A 20,187-nucleotide genomic window follows, 5' to 3' on the forward strand; every position below is an offset into this window, starting at 1 on the left:
CCCTGACGTGGTACAAATTTTGCATATATCAGAAATTAAAGGCTAAACCGTGCCCTTTCGAATGAGCCCTATGCCGAATTGATCGCGTGCACCCTTAAAGCAGGGGGTGTATTTGTGTTTAGGGGTGCAGGAAAAATTGATCACAGAAAGAATTTAATCTTAAACGATCATAGAAAATTAATAATGCCAAGGTTTTAACTATATTAAAAGTCGCTGATTACGAATCTGCAGTTAGATTTTAAAAATTTAAGATGACGGGTCGAATATGGTGGATATAAAAAATAAACTGAAATTCGCTAAATAAAAATTTTTAAATCCGCCATATTGGATCCGCCATTTTGAATTTTTAAAATCTAACTTCAGATTCGTAATCAGCGACTCTTAATGTAGTTAAGACCTTAGCATCATTCATTTTATATGGTCGTTTAAGATGAAATTCTTTCTGCGATCAATTTTCCCTGGACTCCTAGACACAAATACACCCCCTGATCTAAGGGTGCATGCGATTAATTCGGCATAGGGCTCATTCGAAAGGGCACGATTTAGCCTTTAATTTCTGACATATACAAAGTTTGTAGCACGTCAGGGTTCAGCTCTACAATTTTTCAAAAATGGCCAAAAACGCTGTTTTTAGGGGTTTCAACCCCTTTTTTCTCGAAAACGTGACGTGATGGGAAGTTTTGGACCCCAGATTCGTGTTCAGCACGAAAAATCCGTTCGGAAACACCAGGTCCCGTCTTATTCGCAAAACCCTTGTAGACCAGTGTAATTTTTTACAATATATTTCCACAATTTTTATTTTAAATTTTTCCCCTCTAATTTTTTATAAATATATGGTTCATACAATAAAAAAAAAAAACAGAAAAATATAGTTTTTCGATTTTTTAGAACTTGTTTGAGTATGCAGGTATATAGCCCAATATATATTATGTGCGCAACCACGGTTAGATGCTAGTTTTCAACCAGGTTACGCATGTTTGATTTTTGCTTCTAGTGTGGTTTAGAAATGAAAGAAACTAATGCTTTGTATTTTGACGTTTTGGAATGCACCCTTTCTTTCATACAAAAAAAAATTTCAAAAATATTTTGTATGGAAAAAATGCCTAAACACCTTCAACTAAAATTCTCTAAATTCTTAAAAATCAACACGACTTTTTGCTAACTTTAAACTTGTATTTTTTGTACTAAAATTAATGGGCTACAAAACTGCATACTCAAAAAAATCGAATTGAAAATTCTGAAATATCCGATCACATTTAATTTTTATAACCGTATGTATCTAGTAAATCTAAATTATTTCAACGAAAGTTTCACTTGCTGCTTAATAAGGCAAAATTCTATATTAAAAATATATGTTTTTTTTCTTTAAATCAGTGAGTTAAATAAAATCAACTTACCTATTTTATTGCGCAAATGCTAGTTTCTTTGTTCTAAGTAGTTAGCAAACAAAAACAAGTCACATTTGTATTTAACAGAATTGTTCGCGCTCATTCTGAGCTACACAGTACTGAGCGAACGTTTTTGAGTTCATTTCGTTGTATATACTCGTTCAGCTCACTATTAGTTCAGCTGTATTTGAGTACAGTCCAGAGTAATAAATGTCTAGTTTGATTTCATTACAATAAAACATGTAAAATCATGAAAAATTACACAGCTAAGCACAAACTAACTTCACCTTTTTAAAGAATCATTCTAACACTAACAAATTTCTTATACACCTATATTTAAAATATTAATACCGTAAGCACTAGAAAATACTCTTTGTGATTTGTTATTGCTGATTCGTTCGTTATTTGTCCACTTATTTGCAAAGCTGTTTCTCGCCAAACAATTGGGACTCGAACAAAATCATTATGGATTTATGAAAAGTCAGCCACATGATTCCAAAAGGCAAAGGAAAATACTATGCGCCATCAATTGTTTACCTAATGAAACGGGGACACGTTTGTGTGAAACCTCAACACAACGTGCTCTCAAAGCTACATACATATGTACATATACATAAGTAAATTCTTTCCAAAATTATCATAAATTTGCACAGCTTTTTCTAAAAATTCTCCTGCTCAACTGTACTAACTATGGATCTATAGACGTCTCTGTTTAAAAGCATCAAAAACAAACAAAAATAAGAAAGTGTGAAGAAAGCAAAGCTGTATTGTATTAAGAGCAGTGAATTGTCACAAGTCTACTCAAATCGTGCCGAGTTTCAACAAATCGATTTTTCATTCGTGCTACAGAAATCTGCGGAACAATGAATAAAACATTAGTGCGTTTTAAAAATTTAATAAAATAAAAAAATATATATATTTTTATTTTTGAAACAATAAAAACTCATGAACAAAAGCTAAAAATTAAATAAAATCAAATTAAAAAGCAAAAAGCAAATTAAGTTAAAAAAATTAAAGAAAAATGTTTCAAAAACTTAAATGAAATTAAACAAAAGGACAAAAATTTTATTAGAAAAAAGAAATATAAATTCCTAAAAATTAAATGAAATTATAAAAGTATTCTTTTTAAAAGAGCATCTAAAACTTAAAACAAAATTATATTAAGGAGGAAAAAAGATTAATAACATAAAATGAGTTTCTAAAAATTAAATTAAATTAAAAAAATTATACATATTTTTTTCTTTTTACAACAATAAAGCATACAAATTTAAAGAACGTTGAATTAAAAAGGAAACAAATAAAAAAAAAATAAAAACAACGATCCGCTGCCCTAGGACTCGAACTCGGATCTCTCGTACGGCACGCCTGTGTTGCGCTCACTTAGACATTGCGCCTGTTGAATCGGCGCGAACTAAATGGCATACGAGTGCTTTCTCTCAAAATAGCTTTTCCTCACTAGTGGTCAATGAGAGAGCTTTTTTTCTAAGACTTTTGTGCTAGAATAACAAAAGTCTTTCGAACTATTTTGCCATCTGTCTTTCATTTGTCTTACGAAAGACTTTTTACTATCTTAGCCAGAATTGCTATATTAAAAGCCACATTCTACGCCAATTTTGGAACTTAAGTACAGGTATCCCTGAAGCTATTTCAATGAAAATTATTATTATTTGGCAAAAGTTAAACAACATCCAAAATATAAGTCTCGGCGAAAGCCATGGTTTATCACATCATTGCTCGACCGGAGAAATATAGCAAAGAACTGGCGCCTGTCTTATAATATTTTGCAATATTATTAATACACTCAGAAGAATGTGGTATTGTCGTCTTCATCGAAAGATGACTGTAATGCCTTCCTAGCAGACTTATTTTTCATATGAAAAACAGGTTATGTAATCTAAAATAGCTTAACTCCAGCAAAAAAAAGTCACACATTCGATGGAAACTAGGCTAATTTTAATGCTCAGGAAAGTCATCAACTCGTTGCCTACTAAAAAGGTCCTCAGATGCAAACTAGCTTTTACAAGAATAGCGACGTGACAGTCTGGCAAGAGTGAGGGAGGGTAGACGTGAGTGAAGTCGTAAGTCACGTGCGCTTCTTCACATCCTACTTTCGCAAGTCCCGCATATAATGCTCAGCACAGGAAAACAAAAAAATTTGGTAGGTATTTTAGAGTACCGGATCCTCGATACACTTGCATCCACTTTTTGTTGCGTGTCGTACACGTGACATCCCAGGTTTAACTAATCTAAACCGCATGTACATACGTAAATATGAGTATAAAATAAATAAATTTACGTGTAAATAAATATTGGTCTACATTGACGTAATAAAAATCTTCTTTTACATAAAAATACAGCTATGTACATATTAGAGGGCTGCATGCATTCATTCAAAACGGCTTGTGAATTATTAATTTTCAAAACGAATGAATGATTTTGGCTTGAAATTTTTTTAAATTTGAGTGAATATCTGTTCTGATATATGGCAACAACATCACAATACATATTCAAACAAAGTGAAAGTAAACTGAATTGTAACAGATGACAATTTTTTGTATGAATATCCATAAAAATCTTGTCTATGTCTATTACAATACGAACGAATTTGTTTGTAGAAAAAAATTTTAACCAAAATGAGTTTGAATTATTTGAATATTTTTCATTTATTCGTTCACATTCTTCCACTTGAAGGTAAAAAATTTAAAACAAATTGTATATTCATAACTTACGAAATTCCATACGCTGAGCGTTTTTATCTGAAGTAAAATATTCAAATGTACTTTGTTTGGCTAAAGTTTGAATGAATACATGCAACCCTCTAATACATATACATACATATAAACAAATATTTTTCTAAATTATTCTTAGTCCCAAACTCTCTCACAACTTCCCGAAAGCCAGTCTTTTGTTTTCATTCTTAATTTCGCAGTTATGCAGATACTTACTACTACTCTTGTCTCAGCTGTTTAACTGTGTTTAGTAAATATTGACGAGCGTATCTGTATTTAGTGGCTTCCTCAAGAGATTTGACATATCTTTCATAAATATGTCTTAGCTAATTTGTGTGCATGAGTATATACATATACATATGTATGTATGTACATATTTTTGTGATAACTAAATAAACTTATTTTCAAAGAGTCTCAATTTCTTGAAAAGCTGTGCAAATAGTTTTAAATAAATATAATAGATATGTATGTATGTATGCATTAAAACAGAAAAGTGCTAACTAGTTTTCTCCCAAAAATCCAGTTTTCTACAAAAGCCGCTAGATTAGTAACCAAAAATCGAATGGAATGAAAAAGCAACAAATAAATCATTAAAGTAGTTACAGTCTCTATTAAAAAATAATATTTTGTGTTAAGAAATTCGCTCATAATTGCTGTTGGAAAAAATTAAAAATGTTAGACAGCACCATTCCGCATTGAAGTAACGCTATGTTTGTAACCCATATTTGTATTATTTTACTTGTGCATGTGTATGTATATATTTTTAATGGCCCACGTAGTTAAATTTTCTTATTTTATTTTTTTCCAGTGCAAGCAATGTGGCAAATCCTTTAAGCGTTCGTCGACTTTATCTACACATCTGCTGATACATAGCGACACACGGCCGTATCCTTGTCAATATTGCGGCAAGCGTTTCCATCAAAAATCGGACATGAAGAAGCACACATACATACACACTGGTGAGTTTAAAAGCCCCTATAAAGATTTGAGTGTAACGTATCAGGTGCTTATGATTTCATAGATATTTAGCGTCTTCTGCAGCAATTCTCAAATGGTTTATGTTACATTTTAACAAAATACCTTTACAGAGTTGGCGCCCGCGTTTGCCTCACCAATGTTAGCGAAATGAAATCAAATTGTAGAGTATCTTTTTTTCTGCAATTCACCCCACTAAATCCCTTCAGTGTTACTTGAACATATGGGCTGTAAAATTTATTGCACACAACTCGCCTTATCGTCGCTTGCCATCGGTCATTAGTTGTGAAACAATCTGTTTGATTGGGTGGACAACTGTCTGAACAGGGTGTTTGTGTAAGAACAATTACTACTACTTACTTTCTGAAATTTCTCACAGCTCCTCTAGGGGTTGAATTTTCACAAGGAAAAGTAAGCTCTACTTTCTACTACCCTTTACAAAGTTTCAAATTTGACTCTTTGGCAGCAAATAATACATACATATGTACTTCTTTCTCTTGCTGTTTCTACCACACTTATCAGTTTGAGATTCGCACAAAAAGCCATATTTTCCTCTTCAATTCATTTAACCCTTTCAAGACTAAGGAATATGCATATGTAAAACACTACAGTTTGAAATGTAGAAGAACATTTATTAAGGCTTTTGAGAAAGTTGGAATAAAAAAAAAAGTAATTTTTTCAATAAATTTTTTTATAAAAAAAAATAATTTAATGAAAAATGTCTCTTTTAGGTTTTTGGCACTATTTTTTCTTAATTTTGATAATAATAAGTGAAAAATCCTTTTTCTGAGAATTTTCGTTTGATTTTTTTTTTTCAAAATGTGAAATTAATATTAGTAAATAGCTTCATCATATTTTAATTGAAATCAAATTATAATCGAAATAAAATATTTTTAAGCTTTCTTGTTCGATTTCAAACAATAGGCGCTTAAAAAAGCATAGCAATCAAAGCAAAGCCCCTAACAACTCAAAAAATTCAATAAAAAAAATTCCTCACAACTTCAGTTATTCCTTTCGCCTTCATAGTTGCATTAAAAAAATAGCACACCTTGTAAAATTGCACTATTGCACTGCTGCACTTAAAAAGTCAGCTAGGGCGGCCACTCAGTTGCCAACTTAGTTGTGTGAAAACGCGAGTCACGTGTCACTCAAGCGTACAATAATGTCGACACTTTGCTAACAATTAAATCACTCGGCCATGCATTTGCGACTGTATACAGGTACACACTAACATACATACGCCGCTGTTATCTGATTTAATTTTACTAATTGCGTGATTTTGTTACACAAGCGTGTAAAATCATTTATTGTACCGGCTACCCTACAAAGGGTTAAAGGATATTCAAAAGGCTTTCCATACTATTTGCCTTCAGTGGAAACTCGACAAAGTGATTAATATTTTTAATTGCTCCACCATTAAAGCTCCACCCCCTCCCCTGTTTAGCTCACGCCACCTGCCTATTTTTATTACCTTGTTTATACCTACGAAAAACCCGCATTAACAAAGAACCGATTTGATTCGACACTTAATTCTTTCTAACTTTTATTCCTCAGTCTTTATAGCGCACTCGATAAAACCGTATTGAAAAGTAAACAAATTATGTTAGTTTGATTCGAAATTTTTTTTAAAATAAATTTGCGCGGTGTACCTACCGAAATGGAAGCGAGTAGTAATACAAATTTATAATCATAACAATTCCAATTAAAAACGGGGGCAGTATAAAGAAAACAATAGCCAATTTTGATTTCGCGTATAATGACTTATTCGTTTATGCGGATTTTCTAACCGATGCGAAATATAAAAAAAAAAAAAACAAAAAACGATTTGAAAACAAATTCGAGTCAATACACTTTTCAATTTCAACGCGTATTGAAATTTTGTTTATGCATTTGTTTTGAATCACACCGAACCGATCATAAAAACTTGATTTTCATATCTTCCTTCGTAATGAACTTATTGATTAATTCGTTGTTTCTACTTTCGTTTCCTTTTTTCCTTTTTAGGTGAAAAGCCACATAAATGCACCGTTTGCCTGAAAGCTTTCAGCCAAAGCTCTAATCTCATCACGCACATGCGCAAACACACCGGCTATAAGCCTTTCGGCTGCGGTCTCTGCGATCAGTCGTTTCAACGCAAAGTGGATCTGCGTCGTCATCGCGAATCTCGACACGAGGAAATTTTGGCGCCCGTAAAGATGGAGGTGAGCAGCAGCAGCTGCTGAAGACACGCGTACGGGTCGGAAGAGGCCCTAAGCAGCACCAAGACTGGTAGTTCGTTAATCGTACCGGCGCACAAATATCCGTTATGGATTGGCTAAATGTGTGTGGTAAGGTTTGTGTTGTAAGAACACACACACCCAGATACAAAGCAATGTAAATATTTATTACAGCATATAATATTAACATATTTATAAAAAAGTATTTATACTGAAAAATAAGTACATAAGTAGTTAAAGGTAATTTAGTTTAAGTTAATCTACGCCCAGTACGCATTGTGTGGTTCCAGTTCGGTCTGCTGAGATACTAAGTCGTTTAAGCCAAAGTTTTCTACACACACAAATATACATACAGGATATGTTTGCATGTATAGTATGTATGTAGTTGTTAAGCAAATAGCATTTAAGCATTAGTCCGATGAAATTTTCATAAACCAGTGACTGTGTGTTGGTGTGCGTTTTTTTTATAGGCATGCAAATGTTACAAAGCCTTTGATTTTCTAACTTTCTTAGTATTGCCTATAAGATCTTAGTTTTAGTTAGTTAGGAATAAAATTTTAAATGAAAGTTAATACAAATTTCATATATAGTAATTTCCGCCCATTAAACACACGACTATGTATTAGGGCTGGTCAATTTGTAAGGGAGATTTTTTCGACTATGCACAGAAGGATTCAACGTGGAGTTCTAAGCAAAATTTGGCGAAAAACCCGTGTATCTTCGCGTCTTTCTGTAGTGTCGTAAAAAAGTGCTTAAATTTTCTTAAAAAAAACATACCATAGGGGATTAGTGTCGTATCGTTTTCTTAAACCCTCCACCAGAATGCGCATCAATGCAAATTTTCATATTTTCTTCAAAGCCTATTTTCGCAATTCGGCACACTCCCAATCGATTTTAGACACATGGTTTCTTCGGAAAACTAGCTTAGAATTACACGTCGGATCCTTCTTGCTATAAGCGCATAGTAAAAAAAAAAGCATTTACCCGCCCTAACGAATATGTACATATGTATGTATGTACGCATTTTTGCTCATTTATTGTTGCTCAAATATTTATGGAATTTCATATATTGCCACTAGTTATAGCTGTAAATACACTTTTTTCACAATTTGGCCTTTCCAGAAACCTTTCGGCCTTTTTAAATTATGTAAATTGTAAAATTAATGTTAAAACAAAATTTTGTTAGTTACACCACAGCTAAATAAACCAAAGAATGTATTTAATTTTTTAAATTGGAGTAAAGAATTTTCCCAAAAATGTCTAGAATTTCAAATTTTTATCAATTAAATACCAATTTGATAAACTTTTTAAGAATTTATTTGCTAAAATAGATTTAGTAAAAAAATATGTTTTAGTATATTTAATTTTCATTAATTTAATATTAAGCATTAACTTTGTCATATTTAAAACGTATTTATTTTATTAAACTGCTTGAAAAAATAAACATTTCAAAAATAAAAAATGCTTTTATTTACATAACTGTAAAATTGTTTGGGGATAATTTTACATTATAAAACCCTTTTCAAAATGATTTTCTATGCCGTATAGTCTGCAATGTCGTGCACTCGATTCCAAGATCGGCTTATTTTGAACTAAAAATTAAATAATTTAATTTAGATGGCATTTTACTTCTTTAATGGTACCCAATTAAAAAAAAATAAATGTTGCACTTAATTCAAATGGGTTCTAAAGTTTTTACTTTTCTTAGGCACAAATCTTAGGAGAAATCACTCCTTAAGCCGAACTTTTTTTTTTGGGTTTCTCAAATATTTTCGACGTAATAAAGAACCCTTCAGCCTTTAATGCCAGGGGTGTTTTTTACTACAAAAATGGCCCCGAATAATCCAAAAGAAATTCATAACGGAAACTATTATTTTTCGTTTCCGAGGTCGTTCAGATATTAATGGAGCCTTCACAACAAGCTTTTCAGGCTTTCTACGCTTTATTCAGCTATAAGGTTGTAAACAGAGTAGAAGCGAGGCCGAAACTGAAGCTGCAACAGGGCTGCCAGACGTTTAGAGTTTAAAATCCGTACACGGACAAGTTGTACAATTGGTACGATCAAATTTGTTTGGCGAGCACAAAAAAAAAATCGTTTGAACTTAGGTGAACACAGGAATCGTACTTTTAATAACATCAACTAAAGCAACACATTTCCACTAGTCCTATTTATTGATAGCTTCACAGACAACCTTATTATTTTTCTGACTAGAACTCTTTAACGAGCAGTGTGTTCTTAGTTTATTGTACTAAAACTTTTCAGGTAGGTTGTCGACCACACCGAGTAACAGTGTAATGTTTGAAGCGATGGTTAAATTTAAAAAAATAAAGAAATTTAGGTTTTTTTTAAATTTACGCGATAGAACTTCCCAACAATTGAAGCCTACCAATAGATTGTTATACATAATTTTAAAGGCCAATAAATCCACTCTCATGTTTGATTTTTAAAATCGCGTTAAGTACGAAAATAACGCATATTTTTTTAATAAAAAAAATGGAGGATTCAGGAACTATAAGAAACCTATGAGGCAAATTTTTCCAATATGAAAAAGACACTCCGAAAATCCATACAAAATCCGTACATTTTGACGGAAAGCTAAAAATCCGTACGTTGAATCCGTACAACCATTTTCACCCCTGCAAATCCGTACATCTGGCAGGGCTGAGCTGAAAAGCCGTACAGTATTAAACAAATGAATTTAAATGCTTTGCCTTTTCACTCTGTTTTTAAGCTAAGTTTTATATTATAGTCTGAGTGCCGAAAATCACAACGCCTGAAAAGCTTGTTGTGGAGTTTTACTCTTACTTATTTGCTTGAGAGCAGCCACGACCAAAATATATTCCATAGCGGAAGAGTTTTAAAGCTCAAACTCTGCAAAGCGCTCTGGGAAGCGCACAGAGTAAAAGCTCTCTCTGAGCATCACTGAATTGAACGCACACAAAGTAAAAGCTCTTTCTGGCCGTAACTCAGTGTGCGTCCATAGGAAATCTTTAAAGCACTTTAAGAGGCTGCTCCGTCGAGATATTTTGTGGTCGGGACGGTTTTAGGGTTATGTCCCCAGCCATTAAGAAGACAACTTTATAACAACTTTCTGAAATACCTACAAATATTAAAACACTATAAATTTCTATGCATTTAAAAAAAGAACTTTTTCAAAATGCTTTTCCATGGCACTGAAAGGTCGTTTGAACCGTATGATCTTTTGTTTATTTCCTCTCACAATTTATTTTTCGTTCAAATCCTTCAGAACGAGTACTTAAATTAATTACCAACAAATTGCATACAAATTGACATTGTGTCAACAGCTCGATCGATCGACCGAGCGAACGTTCCAGTGATCAAACCTGATTTCATCGAAATATGCGTGACTTAATAATTTTCACTATTTTGCGACAATTTTGGCGGTACTACAGAAGCCGCAAATAGTTTTCGGCCGCGGCAATCCTTTGATCTCCGAGCACCGAGAATGTCAAATATGCAACTTTGTAAAAGGCCGACAGCATTACAACGACCAAGCAACTAAAAGAAAAAATACACAAAATCATCCCAAAACACCTTAAAACACTAATGACACCGTAGGCTCCATCTCGGTCGCTGCTCAGCGGTAAATTTCCAATTTTTTTTCCGTAGCAAATTACAAATCACACAAAATACGCGCAAAGACAATTTTCGAAATTCGTCAACGGCGACGAACAATTATCGACGCATTTACTTCATTGATTGTCGATCAAGGCGATGCGTTCAAAGTGATCATCATTAATGATTATAATAATTATATTTAAAAGGATCATAATCATCGATATGCAGCGAAGAGAATTGGTTGTCACATTCCCGCGGTAGGCGCATATGGTACGAAACAAAGAAAGAAAAGCATTCTGTAATCACTTTCCTCGTACGCGAATAAATGTGCCAAATAATTTTCGTAAATCTCGTTGGCTGGTTGTTGTTTTTTTTTTGTTTTTACATATTTTGGTTTTGCTGCCGAAATCAAGCATTAAAGGACAAGCAACGCAATCCAGCCACACCCCAGCTCCGCTCCGCTGCGGAAATTCCCGAAATTGCTGCTTCGATCACAATCGATCACATAAAGCTTTGTTGTGCCACGATCGTGGATCATTACATTCGGCTGGCTAGCCTGACGACTTGGCTGGTGTGCAACAAATTGTTGCAAAGTGAGGGTAGCGTCAATACGGTGATGTGCGTGTATGTATGTAAGTAGTGAGAAAAAGTTGCCAAATCAATTTGTGATCCAGCGCATATAAGCGAACAACCTGCCTGACTGAAGCCACATTTTTACATGCTGTCAAGGACTTTTCGCGCTGTCTCTTTGAATTCGGCAGCTGACTTGTGGTCTCCGACCGCTCCCCCGTACCTCCGATTGTATTTGCTGAAAGCTACAAAGCCGACAAAGTCCATGGCGGCATGTTGAATGGCATTATTGACATTATCGACGCCGCCTGAGACGTGACAAAATGTTTTGACGCATCAACGGCACTTGATCTTTTCGTTTTTTTTTTTGGTAGAATGCGGTAGTGCTCTGATTTTTCAAGTTATAAACAATAAAATAAACAATAATAAGAAAATAATTTTTTTACTTAGATCAGAGATTATAGTTCTTGCTTTCATTTTCATCCCAATTTCCATATTCTTGCAAGATTGCCAATCTATGTCCAAGTCTAGTCATACGATTGAAATAAAAGTGCTATTTCTGCAAAACGAGAACGAGCTTAAATTCATTAGATTTATTAAAAAAAAAAAAATCATAGCTAGTTAAGCCGTAACTTAAATCCACGGATTCGGCCTTCGGATTGAGAAATCGCCTATGAATATATGTCAAGGGCATTGGCCCAAAGAGGCATAGACCCTACTCACTCTTGGAGGGGCAGTGCTTGAATACTCCGATGAGGTCAAATATCTGGGGATTACGCTAGATAAGAGACTTGAGAGAACGATTTCTAAATCCACACCAGGGTAGCCAACTCATTCAATTTCAATTCCTCAATTTTGCCGGAAAGTTCGTAAAATTCCCCACCTATTTGTACTTTGACATATTACTAATCAGTCTGTTTATTTTTTTAGTGTATTTGAGCAATGTATTTATTCATAGACTAAACCAAACTTTTATAAAGTTAGTTAACAAATAAAGGAAAAAATGTACATACATATAATGTTTACACACATACAGTGGTCGAAAAAAATTTTGTCGCTCCAAATTTTGACAAGTTTTCACATTTATTATACTTCTTTTTGTTATTAATTTGTTTTATTTTTTTATAAAAATATAATTAATTCTTTAACAAAAACCAAATAAATCCAAGTCTCAAATTTTGTGTAATGTAATAAAAAAAAAACTCTACAAACTTTTGTAAAATTTTCGAGCTTTTTAATTAGATTCTCTAGAAAAATTTTGAGTATGCAGTTTTGTAGCCCACTCAATTGTAGTCAGTGCAAGTTTCAAGTGGCTAAAAATTTTCGTTTTAAAATTTTTTTCCGAAAATGTTGCGATTTTCTTCCACATAAAAAAATGTGTTTACTTGTGATATGAACGCAAATGCGACAAAGAAAATTCTAAATCAACCATAATTTGCATAATCAGTACTTTTAGTTGAAGTTTCATTTGTTATGCATTTTACCTCATTATGAAATTACCCTGCAGGAAACTTAGCTTATTTAATAGTAATTTATTTATTTATTTATTTATTTAGCATAGATTGCAAATGAATTTGCAAAATATGATATCGGCACCGGACGTCTAGGTCATTGAGTGCCTTAGAATACATATGTGTATTGTATTAAGTTTCTTCATTGAGGTGGTGTATACGGAGTGCTTCCTCTATTTCTTTAATGTTGCTGTTCCTGCAATTCAGTATTTCCTTGATGCTTTTTTTTAATAACGAGTGAGGGCAGGTTGTTAATACATGCTCTATTGTGAGGGATGTTGCACAAAAAGAACATGTTCGTGGGTGTGTTTTTGTGAAAAGGTGTGATGTGTTAAAGAGTGTAGTGCCTGTCCGAAGCCTGGCTAACTTAATGCATTGATTACGAGTGAGTTGTGTGTCGTAATTATGTCTAGGGATATCGAAATTATGCCTGTGTAGGAAGGTTCTGAGGTCGGCTGCGATTTTCAGTTCGGCTTCCATCTGCACCATCTGTTATTAGAGGTAGCGAAAAGCATTCTTTGGCCGCTTGATCCGCCCTTACATTGCCTTCTATTCCGGTGTGCCCGGGTACCCATAGAAGTCTAATAGGTTGCTGTAGACTGGCATCTGACACAAAGAGGTGAGCTTCATTACGTTCATCTGATATTGCATTAAGGGCGCTGAGACTGTCTGAGCAAATAAGGGTTTTCTTTTTTAGCTGTGCAGCAAGTGATATTGCTTTCTTGATCGCTGTTAGTTCGGCGCAAAAAATACCTGTGTGCATTGGTAACAGAGCTTGAAGGATAACTGCAAATTGATTGCCTGCTGTTTGCGACACTACAGCGTATTAGGGTGTGCTAAAATTTACCGATCCGTCTGTGAAAAGGAGAAGTTGGGGGTCTGTCTCGTTGGTGATTTCCAACAATCCTTGTATGTATGCTTGTTGACAAGTTGATTTCTTTTTGGTTGTGTTAAGTGATGTGTCTACTGTGATAAGATTAGTTATGTTTTCCTTGCTCAGTGGCGGTTTGCTTGGAATAGGTATATGTGTGTCATGTAACATCATGATTATTCTTTTTAAACTGCTCGTTTTGTGGGCGGGTGCCCTCCTACGTTCTGTTGTGTCGATGAGGTTCCATACCATGTTGTGAAGGGGATGTTTGTTATCCGTGATGGACTTAGCCGCTAGTTTGGAGGAACTTTTGAACCGTAAATTTTCAAAATCTCGAATTCGCGCTTCTATTTTTAGAGCAGGTATGGGAGTTGCTTTCAGTAAGCCGGTGGCTGTTCTGTAGCAATTGTAGATTTCGGTGTTGAGGGCTTTGATGTTTCTTTTGGATGTCCAGCCGTAGAGCGTTATACAGTGTTGTAGTACGCCTTCGGTGAGTGTGCGACAGATGGCAATGGCAGTTTCTATGTGCGGACCTTTTCTTTTAGAACAAATGACTTTGAGCATGTTGTTGACTTTTTTCAGTTTGTCTTTCAGCACGTTAACGTGGTTGTTCCATAACATGTTTTTAGAGAAATGTACACCAAGTATGCGCATATTATTTTTCAAAGGAATTGTTCGTTCCCGAATGTGTACCGAGTTAGCACCGCAACTGTTTTTACGGCATACATGGAGAGCCGTTGCTACTTCTATGGGGACTGCGGCTCCGGTTGAGTTAGCCCATTTGTTTATTGTTTCATCTAGGTTTTGTAGACATTGCGTGACTGTTTCGTGCGTTCCGGAAGCTGCTGCGAAAATATTGTCTGCGTATACACCCATGTAGGAAATCCCTTCGACGTCTTTTATCTTTTTTATTAGAGAATTGGCATAGAACGTGTAGAGTACTACTGAAAGCGGGGATCCCTGTGGGACTCCGTTTTCTAACTTTTTTACCTTCGAAAGGAATCCGTCAACTCTGACTGTAATCCTTCTGAACGATAAGAAGGATAAAGAGAGTTTGAGGATATTCGTCGGAATACCGCACTTGTGCATTTCTTTAATTACTTCAGTAGCTATTACTCTATCATACGCCTTTGCCAGGTCTTCAGACAGAACGACGGTGTGTTCTCCACTTGAACGTTTCAACTGATTTTCGAGAGTGTGAATAAGGGTGTGTACTCCATGTTTGGGGAAAAATGCGTGTTGTTCGGCTTCTAGTTTGTTACCGAAGTCGGTCCATATTCTGTTGGCTAAGATTTTGTCGAATATTTTTGCCAACGTGGGTAGTAGCGAGATAGGACGGTACCCCTCAACCGAATTGGGACTTTTCCCAGGTTTCGGCCTAGGTGTAAGAATTGCGTGCTTCCATTCATGTGGGTAGATTGCTGTTTCGATAATTCGATTGAAAAATCTGCATATTCGAGACTTAAGTGCTGTAGACGCAAATGCGACAAAGAAAATTCTAAATCAACCATAATTTGCATAATCAGTACTTTTAGTTGAAGTTTCATTTGTTATGCATTTTACCTCATTATGAAATTACCCTGCAGGAAACTTAGCTAATTTAATAGTAATTTATAAACTACTTTATTTTTAATGATAACTAATTGAAATTCTCACTAAATTATCTGCAACGAACTCATTTACTTTACATGGCGATGTCCAATTACCTTTTCCTGCATGTATTTTCAACTAATTTAAAATATATTTGGATTAAACAACTTCGCTTTCGTTCTGCACGTTGCAAACCCGAAATTAAAAATTTTAAATTAAATGTTTCGGCTAATGAAATTTGAACATGGACACTCATGTCCGCAACCAATTGTAGCAAACATCTTTGCACGCTAAGCTGCAGACATACATGTAAATGTGATTTCAAATGTTCAGTTTGAATTGTGTGCAAGCAGCAAGTCGACTGTCCGACTCTGCATTTTATTTCTACTTTTTTAAATTGGATTTCGTTTAAACAACTTCAAGGTCAGTCTTTTTCTTTTGAAAAGGTTTGGGTTCTGCACTTCACTGCTGCTTTTTCATACTTCCAAGACACAAGTTGTTTCTTTTAGTAAAAAAAAGTATCGAAATTCGAAACATTTACTCATTGCATTTGTTTTAAAGTAGTCCTTCATTTCTTCTTCTTATTTGGCACTGTAACCGCCTTAGCGATTTTGGCCGAGTTCAACAAAGCACACCAGCCGTTTTTTTTCTGTGCCAACTGACGCCAATTGAAAATGCCAAGTGAAGCCAAGTCGTTCTCCACCTGGTCTTTCCATCGCAGTAGGGGCCTCCCTCTTCCTCTGCTACCACCAGCGGGTTCCGATTTGAATACTTTCAGAGCTGGAGCGTCGGTGTCCATTCGAAGGACATGGCCAAGCCAGCGGAGCCGCTGTATTTTAATTCGCTGCACTATGTCCATGTCGTTGTAAAGCTCATACAGCTCATCGTTCCATCGTCTGCGGTACTCGCCGTCGCCATCGCATAAAGGCCGGTAAATCTTCCGCAAATCCTTCTCTCGAATACTCCAAGAGCCGCCTCATCGGATATTGTCATTATCCCTGCTTCTGCGCCATATACCAGCACGGGCATGATGAGTGACTTATAGAGTTTGGTTTTTGTACGTCGAGAGAGGACTTTACTCCTGAATTGCCTACACAGTCCAAAGTAGCATTTGTTGGCAAGAGTGATTCTGCGTTGGATTTCTATGCTGACATTATTATAGGTGTTAATGCTGGTTCCCAAGTAAACGAAATTATCTACTTTCTCGAAATTGTAACTGTCAACAGTGACGTGGGTGCCAAGGCGCGAATGTGCTGACTGTTTGCTTGATGACAGGAGATACTTCGTCTTGTCCTTGTTTGCCGCCATACCCATTCGCTTTGTTTCCCTTTCCAACTTGGAAAAGGCAGAACAGACTTCGCGGTTTTTGTTGCCGATGATGTCGATGTCATCGGCATAAGCCAGCAATTGCATGCTCTTGTAGTGAATTGTTCCTGAGCGGTTCAGTTCTGCAGATCTTATTATCTTCTCCAACATCAGATTAAAGAAGTCACATGAAAGGGAGTCGCCCTGTCCGAATGCTGACGGAACTGGTGGTATTGCTCAACGTCTTTATGGTTGTGTAATATCAGTTTGGAGGGAATGCCAAATTCAGACATAGCGGCGTATAGGCAGGGTGGGGTTACTCGAAGAAGGGAGCGGTAAAATTCTTCACGGATGGATCAAAATGTGGAGACAAAGTTGGTGGAGACCTCCGGACTTCTGCAGTGTTTTTCAGGTGGAAATAGCTGCCACCAAGGAAGCGGTAGACTCACTACTGAAGGGTGTGATAGTGCGCTCGAAATCGGTGAAGGAATGTCTAACCCCTCTATCAGTCGAGTCGAAGTACTTCTTAATAGGGCTAGTTTAGGTGCCGGGTCACAGTGATATCGCGGAAAACAACGTGGCTGATGACTTGGTGTTGGAAAGGCACCCTAAAACATTATCCTCAGATAAGGAGCAAATGGGGACGCCTTTATTATCTCGGCAAGCGCTAGCCTAGCATGCATACTTCGTACTCGCTATAATGAAGTTGCATACTCTACTAGATAGCTAATAAAATGGACAAAAGAACGCGATGCTACATTTGTGACATAAAAATGGAAAGGAAGACTCTTCTCTGCTGTAGAAAGTGTTTCTAAAGGGCACTTTAAATGACTTTTTGAAGCGCAAGATACGATTGTCCCATGGTTATGGGGGTAGCGTTTTAAAGGTGCCGAAATATACTTTAACTCCCAAGGGCTATTGATGGGGTTTCTGACTGGCCATTCTGCGACTGGCATTCAAGCGGAAGAATAGGAATTTCACCTAAGCCATTTTGTATCAACTGTCAAGAGGAAGATGAGGTGGAATCATCGCCAGACTTTCTTTTGACTGTCCAACCTTCGCGAGGCTAAGACGGAAGTATTTTGGCTCGCACTTCTTAAACTAAAACTGAGCTCTCCGGGATCGAAATTAGCCGTATTCGAAATTTAATAATCGGCTATATGAACAAAATTTCGCAGTCATATATTCATTGGTGTGCTTTTTATGGCATTGTAAGACATTTTGGACCTTATCGTTTTTCGTATATTTTTTTTGTTTTTTTTGGATTTATGTCCATAAATGTTACATACATTCGTAAAATTGGGGTTCTACTCAAAGCGCTCTAATATTTTCCAAAAAATGTATGGGGCTGTACCACTGTGTGCCGCCAGAGTATGTCGATTATGCCCCAGTGCCCTGTTAATATGGCAAGTAAAAGCCATATATGTACTCTACGTTAATGGTTTCAGCAGAGCTCTGAGAGATTTAATGTTGCAGGTTCTTGAGAAGAGTGCTGAGCCATGGCGATACGAAATGTACCATTATGTCTAATTAGATTTTAAGGGCAAAAAAGCCACTCTTGCTATTAGTAAGCATTCTACGTCGGTAGGTATATGTAAAACATTTTTGATGCACGCTGAAAAATAAAAATGTGCTTGTAACTACATAGCTAACTACTAAATAACAACAAATTTATAATAAAAATAAAAAAACATCGAAAGAAACGCTACAAGGATGAGGTCCTTAATAATGCACTAAACAGAAGTGTAACTATGCGTAGAAGTGTAGCAGGTGAAAAATAATTGTCCATCCAACCTGTTCATCTACAAAAAAAAAGTTCATGTCTCTCTCCCTCTCTTCCTTTTAATCGCTACAAACTACACACTACATGCAGGTTTGCGTATGGTCTCATTACCTGAGGCGCATGCCTAAATCTCTAAACAACACGGTGCTAAGAAACAGAAAACCATCTGACTGCCGCTGGCATCTGCAACATATAATTTCCGATAAACCAAAAACGAGACAAAAGCCAAAACGAATCAATGAAAAAATCAAAATCCAAGGAAACCAAACTAACAAAAACCTAAATTAGGCGCGTGTCTACGAAATAAAATCACAAAATCAACTCATCTTCATTGCCCGCTGTCCGCGCTGTCCGTCCGCGGAGTGCCTTCTAGCCGTCGATTGCATATTGCGTCGAGGAGCTCATAAAAGCGTATATGTAACTGTGTTTGTGTGCCGACCAGGCTTGTATCTATCCTTTAAGCCAGACTTTCAGCTGATGCTCTGACAGACAGACAACGATGATTTTGGCCGCGGCCAGTGGATGCAGGTACCAGCGCTGTGTAGAGCTGTGCTTGAGACTGTAGCGGGGCAAGGTTGCCGGGATGCATTGGATGCCAGTGGTGCTACAAATTAAAAATGCGCGCACAGAAAACATTTTTTAAGTATTTTTTTTCTCGTTTTTGATTTTGTTTTTTGTTATTGTAGTTTTTTTTCCTGCTTTTATTTGGTGAACGAGTATTCCTGGCCAGGCTAGCAAGCTGCAGCGGGAAATTTTTCAACGCACCTTTCGTTGTCTGTCGTTCGTTTGCTGCTAAAGCGACAGGTGCGCATGTTGCTGGCGCACACCAAAAGCAGCAATAAGAAGTCAGGGGCGCATATACATATGTACATACAAGGCATTTAAAGCATACAAGCGGAGACAAAACAGCAGTGCAGCCACAGAACATTTTCAGCTTAGATGTCCTAGCGGCTCCTCCAACTACTCATTTACGTATGTATGTATGTATATATGTGTGTGTGTTTGAATATGTGTATCGCTCGTGCGCGCCTTCAAGTGCGCCGCTCATTGCCGAAAGGAGATTCGCGTCCTTTCGTTGTTTTCTTGCCTTTTTTCTGGCTAAATCGTTCAACAGACAATCACTCCAACGGTGGCCGTATGTTGCGGCTGCTGATCCTGATTATTGGCAACACAAGTCAAGTCAAGGCTCAAGTCGAGTTCCGTCAAGTGCCGCAAGAAGAGCAACAACAACAACAACAACAAAAACAACAACGCTATCTTTTGCACTGGATTCACGCCGCATTGCATTTGCGCGCCCTCCGTTTCATTGTACATGTTGGTTGTAAGTATGCGGCAACCGCTGCGCTGATGTCCTTTTTGTCGCCGCCAACAACAGCTACACAATCATTGTCCACTCATCTACAATGAATTCTCAACTGACTATGTTTTTGTTGCTGTTGCTTTTCGTATTCTTATTTACGGGTATTTCAAGATTCACAGTTGCAACTGCAGTTGCATACCTACGGAGGCTTGCGCAAAGCGGTCATCAGTGACGAGCGACGACCAGTCGACGCGAGGACAAAACAAAATTAATTCCTTGCCATAATTTATAATTCAACAGATGACACGAGCCAAGCCACAAGGCAATCGGCCTGCACCATCGACGTCGAAATGTGCGCACTCCCCGTTC

General features: G+C 36.4%; 1 protein-coding gene across 1 annotated transcript; it reads left to right on the forward strand.

Moving 5' to 3' along the window:
• Positions 1–4,825: 4,825 nt before the first annotated feature.
• LOC118740167 (zinc finger protein sens-like) lies at positions 4,826–8,080 on the forward strand. Its single transcript, XM_036471662.1, has 3 exons — positions 4,826–4,831; positions 4,926–5,076; positions 7,097–8,080. The coding sequence occupies exons 1-3, from the start codon at positions 4,826–4,828 to the stop codon at positions 7,312–7,314; spliced, it is 375 nt and encodes a 124-aa protein (XP_036327555.1). The 3' UTR covers positions 7,315–8,080.
• Positions 8,081–20,187: the final 12,107 nt, after the last annotated feature.

This window comes from Rhagoletis pomonella, unplaced genomic scaffold (genome assembly GCF_013731165.1).
Source record: "Rhagoletis pomonella isolate Grant_MI unplaced genomic scaffold, Rhpom_1.0 Rhpom_scaffold_00005, whole genome shotgun sequence".
In the NCBI taxonomy this organism is placed as follows: Eukaryota; Metazoa; Arthropoda; class Insecta; order Diptera; family Tephritidae; genus Rhagoletis; species Rhagoletis pomonella.

Excerpts from the sequence above, each read along its gene's own strand:
- LOC118740167 (XM_036471662.1), top strand. Across the intron at positions 5,077-7,096 it reads GCACACATACATACACACTG|GTGAAAAGCCACATAAATGC; the intron begins GTGAGTTTAAAA and ends TTTCCTTTTTAG.